Below are 20,523 nucleotides of genomic sequence, written 5' to 3'. Positions count from 1 at the left end.
GGAAAAAATAACCACGAGGAACGTGCCGACCGTCATCTTACCGGCTACATGGCTGCAAGCAACGGGCACCACTCAAAGGTACATTTCATGAATGAAAAGGAGTGACTTATAAATTCCTGATACGCCCATGCATTAAAAAGGAACCATACACACAGAATTGGGTGCTTTCTCACTCATTTTCTATTTCACTTTCGTAAGCTTCGCTTTCCTGTAGAGAGCTGTGAATGGACGACTGTCCTCAACAACAGTATGAAAAGTGACATACGAGGTAGACTGCAAGAGTTACCTGCTCTTGACTGTTAGGGTCCTAGGGTGGTCTCACAAGACAAAATATATGTACCCCAAAGAGGACTTCCTCTGAAAAAGAATAAAGGCTTTGTGTAGAAAGTTGTGGTGTCATTGCCACAGTTAGATTTGATACCAAATAAATAATATCTGATTACTTAGGTGGTAAGGGACAGTTCATTATTTATGGCTAAAGAGAGTGATTATGCACACAGAAGCACGTAGCATCACCCTGGAATATAAAAATGGTCATACATGCCCATCAGTCATTCTGTCTATATATCATTTTGTTTTCATGTTACCATTTTAGTCTGTGAAATGGACAAAATGTCATTACTTGATTGGTGGATCTGTCAGAGAATCTAATGCTTACTGATGCACAGGTACAACACTAAATGACACTGCAATAAATAAATAATCAGTCTGTTATAGGCTTGGCACCACTTTCAGTATTTTACAGTTATTCTGTTAACTATCTTTAGCTGCCTTGATCAAACAGAATCTTACTTGACTCAGGTTTTCAACTAATGTAGCAGAGTGTATGACTGTTAACGAATTGGGGTCCTAAGACCAGGGAGTATGAAAACATGTTTACTGTGTAATTAAATGTTAGCCAGACTTTCACATAATAAACAATTTCAATCATTGTTATAGAAGAACATGAGTCTTCAGTTACACATGCTTTCATCAAATACAAGTGTAAAGACACCTCTTCCTCATCAGTTTCCAAATGAGAAGAAAACATTCACAAACGACTACAAAGTGGACGGATGAATTGAGATATAGAACACAGAGACCTGAGTTTTACACAGATTTGCAGTGACCATTTCTCATAGATGAATGATCTTGTACACTAGAAAAGTATGACACCATTAATGCGCTATCACAGTGTAGAAAGTTGTCCTAGGCATTGTTCAGCCCAAATGCCAGTTATGCTTGTTATCTTTCCATGAATCACTTAAACAAAAACACTTGTGGTTTTGACACTACCAGAATTCACAACAGCTTCAATACAGACGGCACATGTCCTGAAACAACGGCAGGATTCCTCTAGGTGAACCTGCACCAAGCACCTGCCGCTTCTCCACTGCAACCTGCTGTCCTTGACTTTGATCTTCAAAACACATCATCCTTCACTTTTGCACAACTTTTTTCACTGCTTCTTGATGTTCTTGACCATCATGCTCTTGATGAGTTTTTCAACGAAGCAAATGAGGTCCCTTGTGGTGTTGGGCTTCATCTTGGGCCAGTCATCCATGGACTCTGGTCCGTGTCGGGATAGGACCTCCTGGCGCACTGATTGGTGTGTGAGGTGAGACAGGAGACGTTCCAGGAGACTCTGTTGGAGGCTGCTGGAGATAGGCTGCAGCTTGATGATCACTCGGGACAGGTACTCCAGCAGGTACTTCACCCCCTGGCCAGGAAGAATAAAGGGATGAGGATTATGTTTACTGTTTTACGCCAATAATCAAGGTACATCATCTGTAATTTAAGTCTGCAACAGACATATCATCAATTTGCTACCATACCTATCATCCAATCTGATCTGAATGTGAGTATAAGACTGACTTTGGTTTTGCTTGCAGTATAACAATCATCTAAATGTACAGAAGAGCTGTGCATTGAGAACTGCCAGTCGTTTGGTTTGCACACAACATCACAATCAGGGAAACCTGGACGTGCAGCCCTAATTCAGGGGGTCCTGGCATGAGCATGTGCAACTCCACACAGCCAACAGTTGACTGACCAAACCACAAAGAATGAGAAAACACCAAACACTGAAATTAATGGACAAAATTAAAAAAAAAAATTCTTTGTTTTTTTTGGCCCAAAGTCGTGATGCCCTGTCACACAGAGGTCATGTTTTCAGAAAATAAACAAACACAGAGGGTACATCAACCCATGTCCCGCTGGTGACTAGTGAAACACATTGAGTGTCCTGCCACACTGCAGGTTTCTCCGAAGAAACACTAGGAATTTACAGTAACAGGAAGATGTCTCACCTTCTCCACCTTGAACAGAGCATCGAGTGGGGGTTCACTGCTCCCCAGCAGGGTCAGCAAATCCTGAGCTGACAAAGCAGGCTCCTGAAAACATGTCACACACGCAATCTCACATACTGTTTTATCTAACATTAATATGACTTCCATGAGATGCATTTTAAAAGTTGAAGGACAAAGGAACATATATGGATGGACAACTCCTTTCTCACACGGAGAAATGTTTGTTCATCTCACTTGATAACAGTGTAAGACCTTCAAAGATACACTACCACTTGTAACAATGAAGTTGTTCTTTCCATACAACCATGGGTCAATAAAAATACAAATCTCCCTTGAAGTTAGCAAGGACAACGGAGAAAAACAGCATCGGTTGAGGCCAAAGTTTAGATAGGATTGTTAATTGGATGCAAGGAATGTACACAAACACTTTGTATCATTTAAGTTTACTTGCATACATGAGAATTAATAGTGTGTAAAGCATCTACTTCATAAGCCATCAAGAAGTTTAGCAAGGGCTAATTCTAAACATAGCTATCACGTCATGCAGGACACTAAAATTCAAGCTCTCTGTTGTCCAAAGAATAGAAACCAAGTCTTACTAGTTACATTAGCCCAGATTCTCCCACATGACCAAATCCTGCTACTTACGCTCAGGTTGTCCTCAGTCAGTTGGTCCATCCACATGAGGACACTGAGGACATCCATATCTTGCCACTACACTCACCTGGTCCCGCCACATGAGGAGACAGAGGACGAACATGTCATGCTACTTACATTCACTTGGTCCAGCCACTTCCACAGGAGCAGACAGGACAACCATATCCTCCTACTTACACTCAGATGCTCCAGTCACTTCCACATGAGGAGACAGAGGACACGATGTCTTGCTACGTACACACAGCTGGTCCAGCTGCTCCCACATAAGAAGACAGAGGACAACCATGTCCTGCTACTTACACTCGGTCCAGCCGCTCCCACATGAGTGGACTGAGGACGGAAATGTCCTGCTATGAACACTCAGCTGGTCCAGCTACTCTCACATGAGGAGAGAGAGGACGACCATGTCCTACTACATGAACTCAGTTGGTCCATCTGCTCCCACAGGAGGAGACAGAGAATGACCATATCCTGCACCTTACACTCAGTCGGTCCAGCAATATGAGGTGACTGAGGACAACCACCATATCCTGTTTCTTACAATCAGTTCCTCCAGCCGCTTCCACAGGAGGAGACAAAGGATGACCATGTCCTGCTACTTACACTCAGTTGGTCCAGTCGCTCAAAAAAGGAGGACACTATGTACTGCGACGTACACTCAGTTGGTCCAGCTACTCTCACATGAGGAGACTCAGGACGACCATGTCCTACTACATGCACTCAGTTGGTCCATCTGTTCCCACAGGAGGAGACAGAGGAAGCGATGTCTTGCTACGTACACACAGCTGGTCCAGCTGCTCCCACATAAGAAGACAGAGGACAACCATGTCCTGCTACTTACACTCGGTCCAGCCGCTCCCACATGAGTGGACTGAGGACGGAAATGTCCTGCTATGAACACTCAGCTGGTCCAGCTACTCTCACATGAGGAGAGAGAGGACGACCATGTCCTACTACATGAACTCAGTTGGTCCATCTGCTCCCACAGGAGGAGACAGAGAATGACCATATCCTGCACCTTACACTCAGTCGGTCCAGCAATATGAGGTGACTGAGGACAACCACCATATCCTGTTTCTTACAATCAGTTCCTCCAGCCGCTTCCACAGGAGGAGACAAAGGATGACCATGTCCTGCTACTTACACTCAGTTGGTCCAGTCGCTCAAAAAAGGAGGACACTATGTACTGCGACGTACACTCAGTTGGTCCAGCTACTCTCACATGAGGAGACTCAGGACGACCATGTCCTACTACATGCACTCAGTTGGTCCATCTGTTCCCACAGGAGGAGACAGAGGAAGCGATGTCCTGCTATGTACACACAGCTAATCCAGCTGCTCCCACATGAGGAGACAGAGAATGACCATGTCCTGCTCCTTACACTCAGTTCGTCCAGCAATGTGAGGTGACTGAGGACAACCATGTCTTGTTACTTACACTCAGTTGGTCCAGCAGTTCCCACTGGAGAAAGAGGACACTATGTACTGCTACGTACACTCAAATGGTCCAGTCACTCCCACATGAGGAGACTCAGGACATTATGTCCTGCTACTTGCACTCCCAAAAGAGGAGACTGAAGACGACAATATCCTGCTATTTACACTCGCTTTGTCCAGTTGCTCCCATATCAGGAGAGAGAGGACGAACATGTCCTGCCACATACACTCCGTTAGTCCAGCTGCTCCCACAGGAGGAGACAGGATGACCATGTAATGCTACTTTCACTCAGTTCATCCAGCCACTCCCACATGAGGAGTCAAAGGACAACCATGACCTGCTACTCGAACTCAGCTCGTGCAACCACTTGCACAGGAGGAGACAGAAAACAACCATGTCCTGACAGAGGATGACTATGCAATGCTGTTTACACTCAGTTTGCCCAGCCGTTCCACAAGAGGAGACTGAAGATGACAATATCCTGCTACTCCTACGTACACTCAGATGGTTCAGTCACTCCCACATGAGGGGACTCAGAACGTTATTTCCTGGTACTTACACTCATTTGGTCCAGACATTCCCATGAATGACCATGTAATGCTACTTACACTCAGTTGGTCCAGTCGCTCCCACATGAGGAGACAGAGGACGACCATAACCTGCTATGTACACTCATTTTGTCCAGTCGCTCAAGAAAGATGATATACCTTGATTATTGGCGTAAAACAGTAAACATAATCCTCATCCCTTTATTCTTCCTGGCCAGGGGGTGAAGTACCTGCTGGAGTACCTGTCCCGAGTGATCATCAAGCTGCAGCCTATCTCCAGCAGCCTCCAACAGAGTCTCCTGGAACGTCTCCTGTCTCACCTCACACACCAATCAGTGCGCCAGGAGGTCCTATCCCGACACGGACCAGAGTCCATGGATGACTGGCCCAAGATGAAGCCCAACACCACAAGGGACCTCATTTGCTTCGTTGAAAAACTCATCAAGAGCATGATGGTCAAGAACATCAAGAAGCAGTAAAAAGTTGTGCAAAAGTGAAGGATGATGTGTTTTGAAGATCAAGGTCAAGGACAGCAGGTTGCAGTGGAGAAGCGGCAGGTGCTTGGTGCAGGTTCACCTAGAGGAATCCTGCCGTTGTTTCAGGACATGTGCCGTCTGTATTGAAGCTGTTGTGAATTCTGGTAGTGTCAAAACCACAAGTGTTTTTGTTTAAGTGATTCATGGAAAGATAACTGGCATTTGGGCTGAACAATGCCTAGGACAACTTTCTACACTGTGATAGCGCATTAATGGTGTCATACTTTTCTAGTGTACAAGATCATTCATCTATGAGAAATGGTCACTGCAAATCTGTGTAAAACTCAGGTCTCCTTGTTCTATATCTCAATTCATCCGTCCACTTTGTAGTCGTTTGTGAATGTTTTCTTCTCATTTGGAAACTGATGAGGAAGAGGTGTCTTTACACTTGTATTTGATGAAAGCATGTGTAACTGAACATGTCATGCTACATGTCGCTCAAGAAAGGAGGATGCTGAGGACGATCATGTAATGCTACTTACACTCGGTTGGTCCAGCCGCTCCCACTGGAGCAGATAGAGGACAACCATTTCCTGCTAATTACACTCAGTTGGTCCAGCGACTCCCAGATAAGGAGACAGAGGACAACCATATCCTGGTACATACACTCAGTCAGTCAAGTCGCTCAAAAAGGAGGACACTGAGGACACTATGTCTTGCTATGTAAACCCAGTTGGTACAGGTGCTCTCACAGGAGACAGAGGATGACCATGTCCTGCTACTTACACTCATTTGGTCCAGCCGCTCTCACAGGAGGAGACAGAGGACGACCATGTCCTGGTACTCACAATCAGTTGGTCCAGCCACTCCCACAGGAGGAGACAGAGGAGGAACATATCCTGCGACATACACTCAGTTGGTCCAGCCACTCAAACAGAAGGAGACAGAGAATGACCATGACCTGCTACTCAAACTCATTTCATCCTACCACTCCCACATGAGGAGACAGAGGACGAATATGTCTTGCTACTTACACTTAGTTGGTCCAGCTGCTCCCACAGGAGGAGACTGACGACGACAATATCCTGCTACTTACACTCAGTTCATGGAGCAGGTCCCACAGGAAGGGACTGAGGACGACCATGTCCTGCTATTTACACTCGGTTGGTCCAGTTGCTCCCATAGCAGGAGACAGAGGACGAACATGTCCTGGAAGTTTCACTCATTTGGTCTAGCTGCCCCCACATGAGGAGACTGAAGACGACCATATCCTGCTATTTACACTTGGTTGGTCCAGCTGCTCCCATAGCAGGAGACAGAGGACGAACATGTCCTGGAAGTTTCACTCATTTGGTCCAGCTGCTTCCACAGGAGGAGCCAAAGAACAACCATGACCATCTACTCAAACTCATTTCGTTCTACCACTCCCACATGAGGAGACAGAGGATGACTATGCAATGCTACTTACAGTTTGTCAAGCCGCTCCCACAAGAGGAGACAAGACGACAATATCCTGCTACTTTCACTCAGTCAATGCAGCAGGTCCCACAGGAAGAGACTAAGGACGACTATATCCTGACACTTACACTCAGTTGGACCAGGAACTCCCAGATGAAGAGACAGAGGACGACCATATCTTGCTACTTACACTCACTTGGTCCAGTAGCTCAAAAAAAGGAGGACAAAGAAAAGACTTTATCTACCTATGTACACCCGGTTGGTCCAGCTGCTCCCACAGGAGGAGACAGAGGACGACCATGTAATAGTACTTACACACTGTTGGTCCAGCAGTTCCCATAGGAGGAGACTGAAGACAACAATATACTGTCTTGGTTGGTCCAGCTGCTCCCATAGCAGGAGACAAAGGACGAACAGGTCCTGGAAGTTTCACTCATTTCGTCCAGCTGCTCCCACATGAGGAGACAGAGGACGACCATAACCTGCTATGTACACTCATTTTGTCCAGTCGCTCAAGAAAGGAGGATGCTGATGACGATCATGTAATGCTACTTACACTCGGTTGGTCCAGCCGCTCCCACTGGAGCAGATAGAGGACAACCATTTCCTGCTAATCACACTCAGTTGGTCCAGCGACTCCCAGATAAGGAGACAGAGGACGACCATATCCTGGTACATACACTCAGTCAGTCAAGTCACTCAAAGAGGAGGACACTGAGGACACTATGTCTTGCTATGTAAACCCAGTTGGTACAGGTGCTCTCACAGGAGACAGAGGATGACCATGTCCTGCTACTTACACTCATTTGGTCCAGCCGCTCTCACAGGAGGAGACAGAGGACGACCATGTCCTGGTACTCACAATCAGTTGGTCCAGCCACTCCCACAGGAGGAGACAGAGGATGAGCATGTCCTGCTAATTACACTCAGTTTGTCTAGCCGCTCCCACAGGAGGAGACAGAGGATGACCATGACTTGCTACTTACACTCAATTGGTCCAGCCAATCCCACATGAGGAGACTGAGGATGACAGGATCCTGCTCCTGTGCAATCATGCTCCAAGCTTCATCAGTCTGGTTCAGTGCTTCCTGTAACACAGACCACTAGGTATGTATGGATGTGCTCAAGTCATGTGTGATCAGCTTAAAGATGACAACAGCAGTGTGTGAAATGGAGCTTCGGAATGCAATGAAGATGATTATTCCACTTAAATTACAAGGGGTGTCCGAAAAGTGGTTGGCCTCACCTAGACAAACGTAAAAATGCAACTGTTTTCATGTTTTACATTTCTACATATTACCTGTCAAGCTCAAGCAAATTGTTCCAGCCTTATGATCAATGTTTTGTCTAACATTTTATCTTGGTACCCCAAAATATGGAAAATAAGCAATATTGCATCACTAGCTTCAGGAAACAAAATATCTCCCACTTTCAGATGACGTAATCAAAAGGACATAACTTATTCTAATGTTTTCACTTATCCATACACGATGCCAAGGGTTGAAACAAAATACTGTATGGTCACACAAATGTCAGCTCTCAATACATTGTAAACAGTGCCAACTTGAACGCCTGGACAAAATGTTTTTGAAAGATTAAAATATAAATATAAATCAAGCAATCCAAATCTTTGAATGGTGATTATGACGTGATGTCATCCATACTATACTGACCATATTTTATATCATATTATCTGAGTGCATGCCATCATCCAAGAGGTACCAAATGACAGATTATTTTTCACTTTCTGCAATGTTTAAGGAAATATTACATCCCAATATGTTGTGTTGACAAATATCACATAACCACATATGTGAAAGTCTGGATATGCCTTTACTAATGATTCCTTCCAAAAAAAATGGAAGCTTTTCTATCACTGGACACTGAGAATACAGTGAAGCCGACCACTTTGGGGACATCCCTTGCATGGTCACAATTCACATACAGCAGAGTTTAATGGTAGTAATTGCAATAAGATCATTTTTTGTATCATAACACTTCACTCTGGTAAAGTTGCTTGACGTAACAGACCACAGAGCTCAGGGTCACAAATCAGCTGAAATTAAGTAATGTCAAGCTTGGACAGTCCTCGGATGGGTGAACCTTTTTTGTCAACTTTGACTCCTGAGAGTTTCTAGGACAGTTCTGCCCTACAAGGAAGTACATGTGATACATGTCTCACCTTAGGCAAGTGAGTTTGTTCAAAATTGCCCCTGTTCATCCAGCAGAATATGGGTAACTGGTTGGCTAAGTCATGTGACTGTAACCTTCTAGCACCTAACAGGCAGCTTGGGTTATCCAGGGTAATAAGAATCAGTGTCTGATTAAGCACTGTCAGCATTCATTTTGTGTTTGGAGATTGTAGCACACAGAGGATGATTATTTTTATTATTACCACTTGATACTTGACAATTACTGACTTTCTGGAAGACAAGCCTTTGTCAAACACAGCATGACGAACAAGTTTGGTCGACGGACATCATGGAAACATTCCAAAGCCTGCAATCATGTCTCAGTTACATGTCTCTGCATGCCAGCGATAACACTGATATGATATTTGACATTCAATAGCACAATTCAACGACTTGATCATGTTATTCATGCACCACTCATATTGAGTGTGGCATTGGACACAGAAGTAAACCAACTAACCTCAAAATCAGCCACTTTCTTCAGTACAATATCAGAATAGTCTGCTTCAGTTAAGGCCTCCACAATCCAGAGAGATGGATCTTCAGAAGACCCTTGAGGGCTTGTTGATGTGTTGCTCTTGCTTGAGACGCAGTCTCCACCACAGCCAGATACACTACCACTGTCTTTGGTTTTGACATTGTTTTCACTTCTTTTAAGTAGGTCAGGCTGTAGATCTGACATGGACAAGGTACTCCGTGTCTTCTGTAGAGAGTTACCTCTTGAGGCAAGCTCCAGCAATCGTTCACAACACACATACACAATCTGCAACAGACAAACAGGATGGAATGAGAATGGGATGAGGTCAAATGGTCCCAGTAAAATCTTGGAACTGGTCATGCTTTACGGGAGAGAGCGGGGTCGGCAGCTAATGACCATCCTTTGCTACCCTCTGCAATTTCTGCAACAGTATTTCAAGTTCCCTAAATTCATGCAAATGTCATCATCTTCATGCCTCCATGAAACAACAAGTTCTACATACTGATCAGAGTTGTCAGTACCTGGCAGTTCACCTTTATTACAGATAGTAGTAGTGAATTCAGGCAACCTCACCTTTGTCATATTTCACTGACTCCAATGTAATCACTACCAATTTCATCTGTCCCACAGTCCAATAATACAGTCCATTCCCCAGAACAACCCCAGACTTACTGATATTGTCACAAACATTCAAAAACAAATCCAAAACTGTTGATGTAATTTGTGAAATTTAGTACAAAGACATATCATGTAACAATGCCTTGTGAATGCAGCCAATCAATAAGGTCATTGAGGTCATCAAATGAGAATAAGCTGCACTCATTGTGTATAATCATGGTTTACCCAAACAGATAGTAAAATGCTTACATCACTTGCCATTTACTATTGTACACAAACTGAACCTACTTTGGGAATATACTTGAGTTTCTTGGCTTCAAAACCATGTAGTATATGTTGCTGACGATTCAGAAACTGACGCAGTGAGAACTCATGAGCATCTGGATCTCTGGAAGGTGATCAGATAAACAATGATTACTGATCTGTGACGTGTAGACGATTCTAATGTTATTATGGTGGCCATCTCATGACACATAAGTCTGGAATTTGTTTGTTTGTTCATGAGTGGGTGGGGTGGGGGTGGAGGCTTATGAATGCTACTTTGAGTAACACATCAGTCAGTCACTGATGTGGGAAGGATGGTCATTTTGGTGAAACATACTGATGATAAAGATATGGTGTTGACACATCATAAACTGTGGGGCAAAACAGGATTGAGACTTTCAAACTGCCATTCATAGGCTACTGCTCTTCCTAAGGAAGGCAAATCTTTACAACAACATGTCTTAACAGAATGAGTGAGTTGAGTTTTACGCCGCACTCAGCAATATTACAGCTATATGGCGGCGGTCTGTAAATAATCGAGTCTGGACCAGACAATCCAGTGATCAACAACATGAGCATCGACCTGCGCAATTGGGAACCGATGACATGCGTCAACCAAGTCAGCGAGCCTGACCACCCGATCCCGTTAGTCGCCTCTTACGACAAGCTGAGTTGCCTTTTATGGCAAGCATGGGTTGCTGAAGGCCTATTCTACCCCGGGACCTTCACGGGTTCTCAATTAACAAGCCAAACAAATAAGATGTTCAGTGCTCCACCAAAGCAATCTCTCTGCCAAGGTAATGGTGGGCAATTCCAAGGGAGGGGGGAGACGGGGAGAGGATTCTTTCTCTTTTTTTCGATGCCAGAGTGGTAGGGGCTTTAAGGTGTTTGACCCCCTGCAACCCCCTTTCAGAATACAATTCCTTGATCAGCTTATGGTGATTCTCGTGCTTTAACATCAGACTCTGGTTGTGAAACAAACCAGGTGAAAATATTCCTATGATGAACAATATACAACATGTACACAACCGAAAAAAATGGATAAAATGTTTACTTAGATGCGAAGATGACCCTGAATGGCCTCAGGTACTCTTCAAATTCAGCAACAGTCCGAACTTGAGAAAGATTCTGTATTGCCTTGGGTCTGTTGGAGAGATAAGAAAGTGAAACTCTAAACATTAATACAACACCTATAGATGATTCCACAATTTGTTTCAAACTTGTGAGTGTCAACTGTCAGATAATATCGAAGAAGATTAATATCAATAATATCAGGGTATATGTGCGGATTTAATGTTATGTTCAAGATATTTTCTACTTCCAATATATTAAGATAGACATGAGCGGCTACTTGCACAATCAAACTTAATTACGGTCTTATCATGCTTATAGCACTAGCAGACTAAACAGTCTATGTACTCCATCTTTTCATTACACTCCATACTGAGTCTAACAAAACCTTATGGGAGGTCGCGTCAGGTAACCTTTGAGATTGACCAATTAGAACACAGCTTACCAAATGGCGAAAGTGGACATTCGCACATATCTTTTGAACTTTTTATAAAACGTTCGTACCCGAATGATTCCAAATGCTATTTAGTGCTTCCGGGTGATGCACACGGCGCATGTTACAACCATGACAACGGTGAGTAAACAGTCCCTGAAAAGAGTGTTTTTGGCAATATTCAAGGATGTCATCTTGCGGAAATACTGGCTAATGGTAACCATGTCAACAGAACCCCCAAAGTGTATATACAGCTGGTCAAATAACTGTGTTATATACAGATTTTTGCTTGTGGAAAGATCTGTGTCGGTAACCTGAATATTTTGAAAGTCCCTCCAATCCCTAAATAGTAGCCGTTGTTTGATTGGTTCAATCTATTTAACCGTCTTGCGTTTGATTGGACAATTATAAGTAGCTCAAAGGTTACCTGACGGGACCGTCTACTAGGTTTTGTTAGACTCAGTGGTGGAGTGTAACGAAACACACTGAGACTAAGTTTGCTTAGACTGGCAGACTAAACTACCATGTTACAGCATTTAGTTCATACCCCACTCAGACCCACACTGCAAACCAGTTGTTCCAAACTTCTTTGTAACACGACTACTAATGGGCATCGACAGACTTGATACAGCACAGTGAGACAGATCACAGCTTGTGGGTATGCTGAGGACCTGGAGTTTTATCTCAGTGCCAGTGGTAGGCAAATTAAGAAAAACAATCATTATTGCATTACGTTTGGGAATTTCCTGTAGTTTTTGTTACTTTGGAAACATTTAGTCCACACTCAATATATTACAAATATATCATAACAGCCCATAAGTAAAGGGGATCAGGCAAATGGCTGATCCCATGAACACACTCCAGCGCACTACTGAGCAGGCTGTAATGATGGCTGTCTTCAAGTAAGCTGTACAGCAGATCTAGCCTGTCCACAATGACTACAGTACCTCCTCGATCTAACATACAGGACAGCATCGCTTGACAGCTCTCTGTTGTTGAACACCAGGTAACACGCAATCATCATTCCTGTCCTTCCTGCACACAAAACATATGGTAACCATGGTAACAAACTTGTTAGTTGTGTTCTACCCAGCACTAACAAATAGTTGGTAACCATAGTAACAACAAATCATCAGGTTTGTTGTACCTACACAAACAAAATCATGGTAATAGTTGATCTTAAGGTCATTCCTGGATATTCAAGTCTATCTAACTCTTATCTGTGATTGAAATATAAATCTTTTCAGACACGCTCTACTTTCTCAACATCGTTTCACAATAATTTTCATGTTTGTGCCTATCTTTCAGACACTGACTCAGGTCTCAAATACATGAAATGACTTACCATGGCCAGCATGGCAGTGGACAGCAATCTTGCCCTCAGACAGAGCAAACTGCATCACTTTAGCAGCGTCCAGGAGTTTGCTCATTGGAGCAACTCCGTGGTCAGTCCTGAAATAAACATTTGTTTGTAGTTTGTTTAACATTAGCAACATTTCAGCTATAGGGCAGTGGTCTGTAAATAATCCTATCTGGACCAGACAGTCTAGTGATCAACATCATGAACTCTGATCTACGTAATTTGGATACCATGACACGTGTCGGATAGATTTATTTATACTGGTGCCACTAAACGTATTTTCTGTGCATGACTTGAAGGGAGCTTTAGGGTAGGGCTTGGGTTAGACTCCTACATAAAATAACCAGAAATAGCTAAAACAATGGTTCCAGTATAGGTGAAGTGCTCCCACGTGTCAACCCAGTCAACAAGTCTGACCACCCGAAATTGTTAGTCGCCTTTTTAGTAACAATAAACCAGTCATTTCGTAGATCTCAAATGAAATCCTGAAGTGATTTACCACTGTCAACTGTTGAAACCCAAAAGCTTTTCAACCAGTGTGTCTATAACAGTTATCAGAAAACATCCTACCCATTTAATGTGTTGAGCATGGGAGGCAGAGTGTTTTTTATCCGCGTTCATTAAAAGTGTAAGGCAAAGGTACATGAAAAATTGCAGAATTTCAGAAAGTACTCACCATCCAAAATTGTAGAAGAAAACTGAAAAACAAAAAATATTCATCAATATAACAAAAATTCTATTCATTTTTGTACCATTAGAATTACAAAAGCTCATTGCACGGATGCTGGCATGTCAGTTTATTGTCAAAGGTTGTACTTGGCAATATGCACGCTGTCAATTGCAGGCAATGCTGTGCTCGATATCTACAGCATTAACTTATATACACAAAATATGATCACATCATCGACCAAGTCACTGAGTTTGCCAAACCAATTCTGTTTGTCACCTCTTAAGACAATCATCAGTTTTTAAAGACCAGCTTTAACCCTCATCTTCACAGAGTATTATGCTCAGAAGGAAAACACTCCTTGGAAAACACTGCCTAAACCTGGATACTGCTTTATTCATCTGTTGCTTCTTACAAGGTCTGTGAAGGTGCCGGACAGAATACTGGCCTTCAGTAACCCACGCATGCAATTAACGGGATCGGGTGGTAAGGCTTGCTGACTTTGGTGGACACATCATCGGTTCCCTGTTGCGCCGATCAATGTTCATGTTGTTGATCACTGGAATGCTGGCCCAGGGGCTGTACAAGTAACTTACTTCCTTTCTCCATGAGTTGCTGAGGATCGTAGGAGAAGCCACTCTTGTCCAGCCCTTCCCCACAAGATGCATGTTCCCCAGGCACCTGCAGGTTGATCACTGTCTTGATACCTGCACTGTAAAACAGGAAAAACATGGGCTTCATCTTAGAATTCTGCTTTCAGGTCCGCTGCAATATTATTTCTAAATTTGACCATAACTTTGTTGATGACAGCATCGTTGTGACAGGGAATATGTAACAAGAATCACTCAGATCACAAGACTTACATGTCCACACTGAAGAAATCAAAAATAAGAAGCTGCTTCGGTATCATATGAACCACATTCAAAATTGGATGAACATTAACTTTGAAAGAATGTTTATGGAAGTCCATGTCAGCACAGACTGACTTGTGATGCATCACCAGCAGACATTGGAGTCATTTCATTATCTATATCAATGCCTGGATTTCCTTCTGCTATGAGATAGCAGGTGTTTAGTTGCTTGGTACAATGTTATACTACTCAAGCTGAAAACAACAGCATAAAAAATATGGAGTTCTTGTTGTTTTCCCTGTCTGAAACAAGGGTTGGCTTGATTGGTCGGAGAAAATCGTTGGAAACATGGATCATGGAGGAACTCAGTGTCACTCTGTTCTTACTTTTCAAATGCATCCAGTAGTTTCTTCTCCTTTATCGCCATGTTGGTGGGCCTGGCCATGGCTAGTATCTTGTCTGTCACCCTGGAACAAACATCCACCATCAGTAATAGGTATTCCCTTCAGATGTGATATTTCAGAGTGGAAACTAGAGAATGGTTAATACTCCTCAAGTTCTGACAGGTTGGAGTTCACATGGGATCTGAATGTGACTGATCACCTGTAAGTGTTGTGTATGCTGTGCTTAGTGATATTCAAACAAACCTGTAGAGGTTGCAGATTCTTTGAGTATAGTCCTCCTTTGGGTACATATAAGCGTTTAAATGTCCAACTTTAAATCCCTACGACAGTTATAACAATATTTGAATAAATATTTACTAAAACAAAAATCCATGACTTTGTCTTATGAGACCTACTGGGCCCAACGGACCCCTAGCGTCAAGAGCAGGTAACTCTAACCTATAACCTCGCACCTCACTTTCCATGCTGAACGAAATCAGACAATGTGCGGAGGTGGGTGGCCTTACCCCAAGGAGGACTATACTCAAAGAATCTGCAAGCTATACAGGTTTGTTCGATTCTTCTTCATATATTCATCCTTGGGGTACATATAAGTATAAACCAGACTCCCGAAGACTGAGTCCGGGAGCGGCATTCTGTCTCAACAAAACAACCCACTAACACGGAAATTCCCGACTATAAACAACGTAAGAAATCTCACTTACCTGGTCACATGGCCACCACAGCCAATCGGGCGGAAGTGTGATCCAGGGACAGGGGTCGGACACATAAAGCGAAACCATGCTAATGTGAAACCTGCACAAGTCTCCCAGACCTCCTCCCGCAAACATCGGAAGTGGTATTAAGGGGAAAACTTCAACAGATTATCCCAGAAGAAATTGCCCTACTATCTGAGCTGGAATCAACATCAGCTTGGTGAACACCCTTGGCGCTGCAGACATTGGGCAGAAAACAATGCACCAGAAGGCACCTTCTTTTTATGGGAATGTTTGGACGGCGGGTCCTGTGCCCAAATATCAACCCCTGCCCAAATTGATCATTCTCTTCCCACAGTGGTTACTTGTCACATCTTCCTACGTAACCTCTGTTCTAATACGACCCTTTCGCAGTGCGAGTATTGAAGATTCATGATTGGAGGCAATCAGATTTAGTAGTGCAATCAGCGACCTTGTTTCAAAAGTGATCGTTCGCAAGATCTCGGTAATTTCCGGATGCATTGTGAAAACTAGAACATCTTCCTGAGCGCAATACTCAAATGTTTCTTCTTGACAGAACTCAGTCATGTCATATTTGTTTCTCCACATTGCTTGCATTTGTCGATGTAACACGTGTTCTGATTGGACAGAAAAAAGGGAGATAAATCTGCTGCCATTTTTTGCCGCTAGGGGATTTTATGAGAACCGTGAAATATGGCCGTATTAGAACAGAGGTTCGTGGAAAGATATGACAAGTAACCTCTGTGGGAAGAGAATGAAATAAAATTAGTGTAGAACAAAGTATCCGCCTGCCTTGCTTTCAGTGTCTTAGCTGTAAAGGAAGCACAAGCCAGACAGTTAAGTTCTTCATGAGCAGCCTCAACAAGACACCTGAGGCAAGACAGGCATGTAACGCAGTTCTTAATTTGCAACAAAAAGAAAAAAGCCCACCTAAACCATTTGCAAAATAACATAAAAAACACACTTAAAGGCGATACCAGAAGCAGTGCTGAACATATTTGCTAACACTACCTGTGAAAAGAGATAATGCCTACATGAGCCAACTGAAGCCAAACTTGAGTAATATGTCTAGTGATGAAGAAACTACAAGATCGCCCCAGACAACCTGTCTATACAAGCAGAACACTACAACAACACTAACACTGAAACTCCTTGACAGAACATGATAAAGTGAGCACTCCTGTCCACCATCTTGACAAGCACATAGCGTGCCAATGGAGACTAGAGTAAAGTTACAACTCATGAATGAAAACTTTCAGAAACAATCTCTAAATAACCAAGGCGGGAAATAAAAGATAGCAATACATACAGTATCCATTTCTGTAGCACTCATAGTCGCAGGAATTTAACACAAGACAACTGTTGCAGGACATGTCTTGTCGCATGAATGATAGCAGTGAAAGTGAGGTGTGAGGTTATAGGTTAGAGTTACCTGCTCTAGCCGCTAGGGGTCATTGGGACCCAGTATTGGTGATCTCATAAGATAAAGTTGTGGATTTTTGTTTTTGTAAATATTTATTCAAATATTGTTACAACTGTCATAGGGATTTAAAGTTGGACATTTAAATGCTTATATGTACCCAAAGGAGGAATATATGAAAAAGAATCCACTCATATGAGGTGTGGTGGGGTTGCCTTGTGGTTATAGCATTTGCTCCACACACAATGTGTGATGCCCATTTCTGGTGTCTCCCCTGCCATGATATTGCTAGAATAGCGCTTAAAGTGGCACAAAAAACAACTCACTCCCTTACTCCACTCACATGATGGTTGTCTGAAGAATAAGTCGGGGCAAGACAATCCAGTGATGGATATTTTAAGTTCAGCCCATGTCAGGGCTCAAGGATTCAGAATCAACCAAAGTAAACATGGTAAAAACATAATCGGTGCAAGCCTGGATTCAAACCACAATCACAAATTTCTAGCATGTAAACTGCTGAATCTTTGATCATCCTTGACCCCCCTCATTTCCGAAACATTCACTGTCCTACCCAGTAAACAGTACTTGCCAGTTTGAGTAGATTCCATCGATGTCCATCTGCTCCTTGGTCCACTGGTTGTAAGTGCAGTACTTGCACTTCTTGCCTCCACAGAACATGACACATTGTTTCTCACCCGACACCATCTTCCTGGCCTGCTCAAACAGCTTGTTGTATCTGGCAGAGGGTGTTGTACCTGTAGCCATGGTAACAACAGATAAAACAAACTGATCAAAACAAGATGCATTTTACTTAGATCAGTATGACACAAGATCAATCAAGGCACCGAACCTTTTCTGTCTTAATTCCAGAATAATAGTAACATTCGCATGGGTATACACAATCATTAGGATATTGTAAAGGCTTCATAACAAAGTTCAAGGAGATGGACACTAAGGAAGTATTTCAAGTCATAAACCTTAGGTGTGTTCAGAACCGCGAGCACCACGAGATTGACTCCTGCGAGGACTTCCATGAGTCCTGAACGGATGCAAGCGCTTGGTTACATTCAACCATTTGTGACCAACTTGTGTTATTCCGAGAAAAGCTGAATAGCCTTTTTGTCCTCTAGTTGGGGGTTACAGCAAGGGTCAAGTGGTGACAAATAACTTTACACATGTGTAACACAAAATGTTACGGATGTCAACTTCATCTTTATTGTTTACACAACGTTTACATTCCTTGCCCCTTCGTCAGGTGGATGCTAACTAATGATGATGACTTGCATGTTTTTTTCCCATTAAACACAGCCGCCATCTTTGTTTGCTAGGCAAGGCAGCTGTTGGAATGTTTCGCGGGTGCCTGCGAGTGCTCGTCTGGGCACAGGCTCTCAGGATTGGGCGCTTGCAATTCTGACCACGCCTCTGATAACACACACATACACAAACTTGCACACACTATCTTCCCAGAACAAAATGGGTGACCAACCTTTAAAATCATCATCACTCCCCCTAGCCATTAATTTTGAATGGTTCCCCAAAAGGTGTGTCCTCAAAGTGCTACAATTATTATCCGGGTCAGAGGGCTCTACAACCCTAGCTGGCTGTTAGGCACTAGAAACTTTTGGTCATAAGATAACATTATCATTTTCATAGTATTTATGTAAAAAAATGTTTTATATAAATTGGAACAAATTTCTTTCTAAACCTTAAAAAACACTTACAACCAACTTCTCATTATTTATTTAGTCAAATTTAGCACAAACTTTCTTTTCAGTCTGATTAACAAGTGATAACAAGTGACAACACATGATATGGTGGACACATCACCTTTAGAATCATTGCCCCAGTCCAGGGACTCCAGGCCTGGGTGGATCTGTTCATCTGGATCTGGCTCCATCGTCCCCAGTGTTGCTCACCCCACGGCCTGTAGCATGTGTCAAGGATGTACAGCAATCAATTGTTTGCATCTGAGACCATTGTGACTGGTGAAGTGCTGTTTTTTGTGCAAGCATAACAATGATAACAATAATGACAGCATAATATTTTACTGTCATGTGTGCATTAGTCACCAACAAAAATATATCAATTTGGATGTACCACTTCACTGCGTATCCATTGCTATGATCTGCAATGCATTCCCCAAAGAAAGAACTGATTCATATTTGGATTTTGTTTTCTAAGTTTGAGGGTTTTCTTCCTTAAGAGTACAAGATGAATTTTTTAAAATTTTGCTAGGCAAGTTCAAAGTGAACGTAATTCTTGGAATCTTTCAAGCTGCAGCTGTTATTTTATCATATTACTGTCTTGTTCATCCGGGGTAAATTTCACTAGGTAATGCTTTCGCTGAAAGAATATTTTCATTAGATAATAGCTACAAATACATAAGTAACCAAGATATGACAGATAAATAAACTGTGTAACTTTTCCTGAAACTAGAAAACTGTATTTCCCCTATTCAAAACTAATCTGGCGAATCACTCACTGCGAAACAAAATTGAAAATATTTGAAAATGCCATAAACACTGGAGTCTTTGGGGAAATATTCTAAGCGTCCTTGGAACGAACTTAAACATATTCAGCTACATATATGTTATTTTATTCTGTTAACTCTTGACAACTGCTTTCATCATGGGACATGCGTACTTGTACTGCATCGAGCACTTGTCACATTCAAACACCTGTTCTTTCGTCGTCCATGTTGTTGCTAAATAACGCTTTGAGAAGCAGCCAATCAGATGCCACGTTCAGATTAGGGGGAGTAACTCTAAACAAGCACCTGTCAAATACAAGTATTTGAAACGTCTTACAATACTTATGGATGTTGTGCCCTCTGGGTTATGTCTTCATCTCATTAATCATGCCTTTTCAGTATATCATCACTCCAACAAAATATTATTAGTTTTGAGGTTTATGACCAGCCCAGCAAAACATCAATCGCCGGCCCGGAGGCCCAACGCCGGTTGCAATGTTATTGTATCGGGCCGGTAGTTTCAAATGTCTGCATGCCATTATGGCCTTCGGTGAAATATTTGCCATTTGCTTCAACCAGAATCTTTCCCACATTTTTAACGTCCGAGAACATTCATTATTCATCAGTGGCAACAGCCGTCTTTACTAAAATGCAAACTTTTTTCAGCGCCATAATCTTCACAAGCTGATTTTGTAGTAGTTCATATGAATAAAC

The 20,523-nt window shown here is 42.7% G+C and overlaps 1 protein-coding gene across 1 annotated transcript; it reads right to left on the bottom strand.

Moving 5' to 3' along the window:
• Positions 1-863: 863 nt before the first annotated feature.
• LOC137296005 (protein tyrosine phosphatase domain-containing protein 1-like) lies at positions 864-20,076 on the bottom strand. The gene is made up of 14 exons (XM_067827630.1): positions 19,983-20,076; positions 19,167-19,263; positions 17,929-18,094; positions 15,186-15,266; positions 14,545-14,660; positions 13,958-13,979; positions 13,267-13,373; positions 12,869-12,956; positions 11,472-11,561; positions 10,442-10,541; positions 9,518-9,820; positions 7,852-7,953; positions 2,289-2,372; positions 864-1,699 (listed from the first exon to the last, which is right to left on the bottom strand). The coding sequence occupies exons 2-14, from the start codon at positions 19,234-19,236 to the stop codon at positions 1,439-1,441; spliced, it is 1,590 nt and encodes a 529-aa protein (XP_067683731.1). The 5' UTR covers positions 19,237-19,263; positions 19,983-20,076; the 3' UTR covers positions 864-1,438.
• Positions 20,077-20,523: the final 447 nt, after the last annotated feature.

The sequence above is a fragment of the Haliotis asinina genome, chromosome 9 (assembly GCF_037392515.1).
Source record: "Haliotis asinina isolate JCU_RB_2024 chromosome 9, JCU_Hal_asi_v2, whole genome shotgun sequence".
Classification (NCBI taxonomy): Eukaryota; Metazoa; Mollusca; class Gastropoda; order Lepetellida; family Haliotidae; genus Haliotis; species Haliotis asinina.
Note: the sequence above shows the minus strand (reverse complement) of the source record. Positions and strands in the feature narration are given on the sequence as shown.